The 9,397-nt window shown below is 38.0% G+C and overlaps 1 protein-coding gene across 1 annotated transcript; it reads left to right on the top strand.

Annotated features, from left to right (window-relative positions):
- Positions 1-6,951: 6,951 nt before the first annotated feature.
- On the top strand, positions 6,952-7,941 carry LOC132003632 (olfactory receptor 1D2-like). The gene has a single exon (XM_059379238.1). The coding sequence runs from the start codon at positions 6,967-6,969 to the stop codon at positions 7,939-7,941; it is 975 nt and encodes a 324-aa protein (XP_059235221.1). The 5' UTR covers positions 6,952-6,966.
- The last annotated feature ends 1,456 nt before the right edge of the window (positions 7,942-9,397 follow it).

Genomic DNA, 9,397 nt, shown 5'->3' with positions numbered 1-9,397 from the left:
ACAAAATATCATGTCCTAAGGATTACTCCCATTTTAACTCAAATGCCAAAGGACAAGCACAAGATTACTCTATAATTTGGAATCTTAGGGTTAAAAGAGAGATTAACCATCACCCACCTCCACTACATGCTTGAACCAACTCCAAAATGATCACTCAGCCACTATATCATAAGCTGTTTGAAAGTCTTCCATAAAAGGAAGGAAGGGAGGAAGGAAGGAAGGAAGGAAGGAAGGAAGGAAGGAAGGAAGGAAGGGAAGGAAGGGGAAAAGACAAGACAAGTAAAAGAAAGTCTTCCGTAATGGGGAATCACTTCCCCTGGCCAGCCCCATTTGCAGGCACAGCACTTAAATCATCTGGGAGATAGCCTGACTTGTTTTTCTATGTCTCTTTCATTTCTTATCTCCTGACTTGACCAATCCACACCGCTTAGCATGTGAAGGCCATAATGCATTCTCTCATTTTTCTCTGCTCCTTGTCAGCAGCACCAAGGGGCGAGCCACAAATAAGTGTCCCCTCAACATCCTGGGTCACAGCCTGCAGACACAGGTGGCTACAGCAGCTCCTATGTGAGTTGGGAAGAACCATGTCCAGGATAGAGACAAGAATGGGGCCCTCTATCCCTCTTGGTTCTAAGAGCAGCATTTCCTACTGGAGCCGAGGTGGCAGGCAGTCAAAACATAGGGAAACGATAAGAAAAGGACTCCTTCTGAGATCCTCATACTGGCACCTCCCACTTACACAGAGCTTTAAGTTGAAGAAGTGCTTCCACATTCAGCATTTAAGTCTTCTCTAAACCCACAGTGAGGTAGGCATCTTTACTCTTGTTTAATGTGTGACATAGCAGTAAGGGTGTGGACTTAGAGGCAAAAGGAAAGTCAAATCCCAACTCCATCAGTTACTAGTTTTGAAGGAATTGGATAAATCCATACCTCCCAACTCTCAATCACCTCGTCTATAAAATGGGATAATAAAAAACAAATAGTGCTGTTGTATAGACTAAATGAGGAGGCAAGGGTGGGGGTTCAGGAGGGAGAGGTGACAACTCACATGTCATCTGGTCAGATACTCTGTAAAGAGTAATGGTTTGTTCAAAAGGCACTCGTAGATGTCAAATTGAGATTTGGACCTAAACATATGACTTAAACTTTCCTGTCACTGTAACATGGACACCAAACATCTGGGAATTCAAATGTTTTCATTGAGATATACTAAACACTGAGCCTCCCCATGCCCACCTCACCTGTATACTGGAGCTCCAAATTACTATACTCTTGTAGGTTACTCACAGTTCCCACAGCTACATTTGCTCCCTACACTGAGATTGCTCAGAAGACCTCTTTTTTAAGAGCTTATGACATGAAATGTCAGATTTCACTCCAGAAAGTATAATCATTTATTTCATCAGATATAAAACTGCCTGTTCATCCCATCTTTTGATAAGTAATAAAGCCATATGTGCATATGCTTTTGACTTTGACCTTCTTTTTTGAATTACACATCCATGTCTGTTGCTATTTTCCAAGGAGGATTGGCAACTTTATTACCAGCTTGAAATAGTTATTCCTCTATTAGCATATTAAGCCTTTGTCTATCACATATATGGCAAGTATTTTTCCTTTTTGGCATTTTTATTTGTTTGTATTTTACCACCGTTTTATAATGTTTTGATGTAAGAGGTATTTTACTTTTATGAAAATAAAATATGGCATAAATTTTCATAGGTTTTATTTCATAATTTTCACAATTTTGCATTGTTTCCTGCTATCAGTGCCACTCTTGTGAATGTAGTTTTTCTCTTGTTGCTCATGCTTTTGCTGTCACATCTTAGAACCCTTCACTAAATCCAAAATCACAAAATTTCTCCAAATTTTCTTCTAAGAGTTTAATAGTTTTAGCTCTTACATTCAATTTCAAATTGATCCATTTCATATTAATTTTATTTAAATTTAATTAATTAACATACACTGCATTATTAGTTTCAGAGGTAGAGTTTAGCGATTCATCAGTTGCACATAACACCCAGTGCTCACTACATCAAATGCCCTCCTTAATGCCCATCACCCAATTATCTCTTTCCCCCACCCACCTCCGTTCAGCAACCCTCAGTTTGTTTCCTAGAGTTAAGGTTCTCTTACAGTTTGTCAAATTAATTTTTATATACAGTGTGTGATAATCCAATTTTGGCATGTGGCTAGTGGTCCAGCACTTTTTGTTGAAATTATCTTTTCCCTCCTGTGTAATCTGCATACCCTTGTCAAAAATTAGTTAGCCATAGGGACACCTGGGTGGCTCAGTTGGTTAAACAACTGTCTTTGGCTCAGGTCAGGATCCTAGGGTCCAGGGATCAAGTCTGGCATCAGGCTCCTTGCTCAGCTGGGACCCTCCTTCTCCGTCTGCCCACTCTGCCTGCTGTTAGCCCTGCTTGTACTCTCTCTGTCACTCTGACAAATAAATAAAATCTTTTCTTAAGAATCTCAGTTGAGCATGGATACATGGGCTTATTTCTGGACTCTCAATTCTATTCCATTCATCTATATGCCTATCCTTGTGCCAATACCAGATTGTCTTCATTAATGTTGTTTGTAGTAAGTTTTAAAATTGGAGAATGTGAATTCTTGTTCTTGTTTTTCAAGATTGTTTTGGCTATTCTGGTTCCTTGAAATTCCATATGAATTTTAGAATCAATTTGTACCAATTTCTGCAAAGAAGTAAGCTAGGACTCTAAAAGGAATTACTTTGAATATGTAGATCTATTTGGGGACTATTACCAGGTTAACCATGTAAGACTAAGTTATTGATTTGAGATCTTCTTTCTTTCCTAATATAGGCATTTACAACAAAAGTATTCCTTCTAAGCACTGCTTTAGCTGCATCCCATAAATTTTGGTATGTTATATCTTCATTTTCATTCATCTCAAAGTATCTTCTGTCTTGGTTGTTTTTTTTTTTTCTTTGACCCACTGGCTATTTTGTAGTGTATTCTTTAATTTCCACAAATATGTGAATGTTCTCAAATTTTTCCAGCTATTCATTTCTAATTTTCATTCCATTGCACTTAGAGAACATATTTTGTGTTATTTTTTCCTTTTAAATTTATTAAGGTTTGTTTTATGTCCTAGCATATGGTCTATCCTAGAGAATATTCTAATGGCCCTTGAAAAGAATCTTGTCCTGTTGTTGTTGGGCAGAGTGTTTTATAGATATCTGTCAAGTATAGCTGATTATACTATTGTTCAAGACGCACCTGGGTGGCTTGCTCAGTCAATTGAGCATCCAACTCTTGGTTTTGGCTTAGGTCATGATTTCAGGGTTGCAAGATCAAGTCCCATGTCAGACTCTGCTTCAGATTCTCTACGTCTCTGTCTTCCTCTGTCCATTCCCCTGCTCTCTTCCTCTCTCTCTCAAATAAATAATAAATCTTTAAAATATATACATATAGTATTGTTCTCTATTCCCTTGTTGTTCTTCTGCTCAATTGTTCAATCCACTACTGAAAGTGTGATGTTCAATTTACCCTTTTAACCTATAAAATGTCTTCATTTATTTCTAAAAAAATTAAAGTTTATTTTTAATCTCTAAAATCTACTTTTGTGTTTAAAGACTAATGTATAGCCACTCTAGTTTTTCAGAGGTTGCTGTTTTCCCATCTTTTCATTTGCCATATTTCTTACTGAATTTTCAAAGATGTTATTGAACATTTCTTCATTTGCTGCTTGCCCTTAGGACAATTTCTATCAGTTTTAAATCCTTTTATTTTGATATTTTCACAACCTTCACTGGGGAGTGGGTCATTGGACCTCCTCACATTGTCATGCCAAAAGTTGATTGCCTACCATTATATTTTTAAATTTCATGATCTTATTTTTCACCCAAAAGGAAATTTTCTTAATAGAGGAGCACTCTCTTTTGACAGAGGCAATATCCTCCTGCTATTGGTATCATTCAATAATTTTTTAAGTTTTCTTTCTTTATATAAAGTGTTTTGCATAAAAGGATTATTCACCTTAATACTTGGAATGATACTCTTCTTTTAGACTTCTTTTAGTCTATTCAAAACACTACTTTAATCTGTCTATTCATTTTCAAAGAGACAGGTTGGGGTTTACTATGGGTTTTTTCGAAGAGATGGAGTAACATTGCCAAAATGAAATGTTAATTTATTGTTAATGTATAGATATAAATTCCAAAAAATGTACCAAAAAAAAAATAAGGAGAGAATGAAAGAATATTCTCATAAAATGAAGGGAGACATAATTTTAAGATTGGAAAGGACATTCTAAGTCAGATAAATCAGTGAAAGAGAAACATCCTTCATATCTCAAATAATAAAAACATCAAAATATGAAGTTACCTATCTCCACACAGTGGAATTCAGTTTAAGATTAAATAAAAAATCATGTAGACAGCAATATAAAGTTATTCAAGAAAAGTATATAGTAGGGGCACCTGGGTGGGTCAGTGGGTTGGGCCTCTGCCTTCGACTCAGGTCATGGTCCCAGGGCTCCTGGGATTGAGCCCCATGCTGGGCTCACTGCTCAGTGGGGAGCCTGCTTCCCCCTCTCCCTCTGCCTGCCTCTCCGCCTGCTTGTGATCTCTAGCCAAATAAATGAATAAAATCTTTTTTTAAAGTATATAGTAAATCACAATACTGCCTTGGAGAAAATTACTCATCACACTGTTGAAGGCCTAAGATAACTGAAACAAAAACTTCAAGGTATGTTCACCAAAATGTTACAGTTGGTTGCAAGGCAGAATTTGTGATGATGTTTGCTTTCTTTCACTTTAAATTTAAGTAAATTTAAATGTAAATGTGGTTCAGTATTACCAGAGCTTTCAGTGTAATAGGCACTGAAAAAGTATTTGATTAAAAATGGAAATCCAGGGACACCTGGGTGGCTCAGAGGGTTAAAGCCTCTGCCTTCGGCTCAGGTCATGATCCCGAGGTCCTAGGATCAAGCCCTGAATCAGGCTCTCTGCTCAGCGGGCAGAGAGCTTCCTCCTGCTTCTTCCTCTCTCTGTCTGCCTGCCTCTCTGCCTACTTGTAATCTGTCAAATAAATAAATAAACAAATCTTTTTTAAAAAACAGAAATTCATAGCTAATTATTAAAACACTATTGGTAAAATACAAATAGAAGAATAGTTGCTAAATAAATATAACCTCTGCTTTTAAGGCTTTTTAACTTTTTAACTTCTAAGGCTTTTTACTGCACTTAGAATAAAATTTTAAAACCCTAACAAGGTTCTGAATGACCTGACTCCTGCTTACCTGCACAACCCTACATCTCACCACTCTCTTCACTCCAGCTCTACTGACCCATATGTAACTCCTTACATACAATGAAGTTCCAGCTCAGGTGCTTTCTACATGTAATTCTCTGTAATGCTCTTGACCCAGATTTTATAGCCTGGCCTTTTTCATCCTTCACATTGCAAATAATCCAAACACCAAAATGTGCACCATTGTTATTTATCTCCACACAATGGAATTCTAATTAACTTACTTATATGCCCTCCTTTTTATTGTTTGTTTTTATTTTTAAGATTTTGCTTTATTTCAGGTTTTTGAAAGGGAAAAATACACGTTATTTTAATCTTTGGTATGCTTGAAATGTGTTTGGTAAGAAATAAAATATGGATCTCATATTACCCCCAAAATAATAAGACAATTGTCTCAATGCCACTTATTGAATAATACAACAGTTTTCTACCACAAAAGTACTACAGTTATAACTCAGTCCCACATGGTCTTTGGTCTGAACCTGAAGTTTCTTTCTGTTTGGTTGATCCATTCATTCCAGCATTGGTACCACATAGTTTTGTATACAGCCCTTTATATTTATATTTATATTTTTCAAGATTTTTCTAGCTTATTTTCACAACTACTTTGAAGTTAAACATAGATGTTTTCTTAAAAACCCTCTTCAAAGTTTTACTTCACATAGTTTAAATTTTAGATTAATTCAGTAGAATACACACCTTTGGAATATGTTTTTCCACTTACCAAGTTCCCACTACATGCTTCTTTGAAGAATTTGAAGATCTTGCCTGAATGTTAACATTTTAATATGTAGATTTATTTGCTGGTGATGTGGATGGCATTGTTTCACATTACATATGATACATATATTTATTTTATATATATATGTATAATATATATATAACTTTTTTTAATTTACGTAATCTTTACATCAAACATGGTGCTTGAATTCATGACCCTGCAATCAAGTCACATACACTTCTGACTGGCCAGCCAGGCATCCCTTTCAAAATATATTAAACTTATTTGTATTTATTATTTCTTACATATAATAATAATCATAACAATAAATATTTCTTGAGTATTTACTGCAGGCCACCAGCTCTTTATTACTTCATTTTATTCTCACCCTGACCCATTTTTCACATAAAGAAATGGAATATAAAAAAGCTCAGGTAACTGGCTGGGGGGGTTAAAAGAAAGTGTCAGACTTCAGATTTAAATTGTTTTCAAATCCCATTTTATTTCTAATGTCATTTTAGTCAATTGTTAAAGGTTTCCCAGATAGATCATCCTCTCAGCAAATAATGATAATTATTCCATTTCCTTTCTAATACTTTTACTTTCCCCCGTGTCCAATTGTATAAAATCAATTTCTTATACTGCATGCTTTGTTTTAAATATCACTTAAATCTATACAAAATCATAATATACGATATGAGTCTTTAAGCATTTCAAGAAAATTGTAAGATGGTATGATTTTAAATAAGACATGGACATTATTCCATATTGAGTGTACTAGATTAGAAGTTGCTGGAATGACTGAGTTGCATAAAAATTTTCCATGTTATGCCTTTATATGTTATTACGTTGTCTTATATCCAAAAAAAATTATAAAATTTAGCCCAAGATAATTTTAATGCTAAGAAAACAGTTGATTTTGCTTATTTGGATGTCCTTATTCAATTGAGGGCATTTAATAAACATATGTTGGTGCTGATGTTTCAGACAGTTGAGGAAATGGATGGAAGCAATCACAGTGGAGTCTCTGAGTTTCTGCTCCTGGGGATCTCAGACATTCCTGAGCAGCAGCAGGTCCTGTTCTGGATGTTCCTGTCCATGTATCTGGTCACAGTGGTGGGAAATGTGCTCATCATCCTGGCCATCAGCTTTGATCCCCGCCTGCACACACCCATGTACTTCTTCCTGGCCAACCTCTCCTTCACTGACCTCTTCTTCGTCACCAATACAATCCCCAAGATGCTGGTGAGCCTCCAGTCTCAGAACAAAGCCATCTCCTATGCAGGGTGTCTGACACAGCTCTACTTCCTAGTCTCCTTGGTGGCCTTGGACAACCTCATCCTGGCCACAATGGCATATGACCGCTATGTGGCCATCTGCCGCCCCCTCCACTACACCACGGTCATGAGCCCTGGGCTCTGCATTTTGCTCCTCACCTTGTGTTGGGCACTTTCTATTTTTTATGGCCTCACCCACACCCTCCTCATGACCAGGGTGACATTCTGCGGTTCCCAGAAGATACACTACATCTTCTGTGAGATGTATGTCCTGCTGAGGCTGGCATGTTCTAACACTCAAGTCAATCACACAGTGCTGATTGCTACAGGATCTTTCATCTTCCTTGCCCCACTAGGATTCATGATCATGTCCTATGTCTGGATTGTCAAAGCCATCCTCCGAATACCCTCAGCCTCTAGCAAGTACAAAGCCTTCTCCACCTGTGCTTCCCATTTGGCTGTGGTCTCCCTCTTCTATGGGACACTTTGTATGGTATATCTGCAGCCCCTCAAAACCTACTCCATGAAGGACTCAGTAGCCACAGTGATGTATGCTGTGGTGACCCCCATGATGAACCCTTTCATCTACAGCCTGAGGAACAAGGACATGCTTGGGGCTCTGGGAAGGCTTCTCTTAGGGAAAGCCTTTCAGAGGTTGACATGAGGTAAGTTTGGAAAGGGCATTCAAGTACAAACTGGGAATTTCCTTCACCATGGGCAAAACATTACCCTCTGGGGGATACAGGAGAGTTGAGTACATTACACCAACTCAGAATAAGCTCATATACCTGTGATGAAGAAAAGAAATGTATGCATAATCCAATGTCCACCAAACAATGGAAACCTTGGCAATAAATAAGGTCACTAACACTAATACTAAAAGTTTGCAAAATCAAATCCTTCAACTTGTCTGACACAGGACCAAAGTCCCAGCCTTATCCAGACATTCCCAGTTAGGACCTAATCAGGTCTGTTATGTTCTCTCGCACACACCCACTCATAGTCTCTGAGCTCTGAACTTTTCTAAAGAGCCTGCTTCCTGCAAGCCTTTTATGGAAGACAACTTGCATCAATCCACTGTAGATGTCCTGGGTGATGCCACCCCTTACCTGAAGCTCTGCTGGGCACAGCCCCCATTGTTTCAGTTCTGATTCATAGTCCCTCTGGACACAACCACTGATGTCCAGGCAGAAATGGCAAGAAATCCCTTTCTTTTGCTCTGGGGAGGTATTTTTCCTTTGGGCCTCAAAACAATACTATTTCTCTTGCCTTTTTCCTGCATTCCTTCTCCCTGAGAGAAGTCAGGCTGTCTTTGGAAAAGTTCATCCTGTCCTTTATTTCTGTAGTTCCTTACCTCTCATCTTCTTCATTCCCTCAAAACAAAACTCTCAAGCATATCAACATATGTTCATGACAGGAGTGGTGGTGTAAGCAGAAAAAGGGAAGCAGGAATTGTGAGACCCAAACCCTACTTAGATTCTACAATTCTGACAGAAATTTTGGTGTGTGTGTTTTTTCGAACACCACCAAGCAATTCTCTGATACCAGCTGGATATCCTACAATTGAACTCAATTTTGACACTATCTACCTGAAGATAGAATCAAATCTCACAGCGTAAGGGTTCAGCCCTATAAGACTGCCCTCACCCTACTTCAGACACCAATTGCAAGTCAAAGTTGTCACCTGTGTCTCTGACTGACCAGTCAATTGAAGGTTTTCAACAATCCCCTCCTTGGGATGGATTAATTTTCATGAATAGCTTATGGAACTAAGAAAAACACATTACTTAGTAGATTACTAATTATTATTCAAAAACAACCAGATGAAAGAGATCCATAGAACAAGATATGTGGGAAGGGGCATGGAGCTTCCATTCCCTCCCTGCATACACCTCTCCCTAAATCTACATGTGTCACCAACCCAGGAGCTCTCTGAAACCCATCTTTTTAGATTTTTATTGAAGCCTCTTTACATAGGCGTGATTGATTAAATCACTGGTGATTGCCCCTCTCCACAGGTGGGGATGGTGAGCAGCAGTGATAAAACTGAAACTTTAAACACTCCAATCACATGATTGGCTACCCTGGAAATTTACACTGCAATACAGCAGGGAAAGGCT

Source organism: Mustela nigripes, chromosome 16 (assembly GCF_022355385.1).
Source record: "Mustela nigripes isolate SB6536 chromosome 16, MUSNIG.SB6536, whole genome shotgun sequence".
Lineage (NCBI taxonomy): Eukaryota > Metazoa > Chordata > Mammalia > Carnivora > Mustelidae > Mustela > Mustela nigripes.
Note: the sequence above shows the minus strand (reverse complement) of the source record. Positions and strands in the feature narration are given on the sequence as shown.

Bases quoted from the DNA above. Each gene is read 5' to 3' on its own strand.
- LOC132003632 (XM_059379238.1), top strand. From the start codon at position 6,967: ATGTTGGTGCTGATGTTTCAGACAGTTGAGGAAATGGATGGAAGCAAT.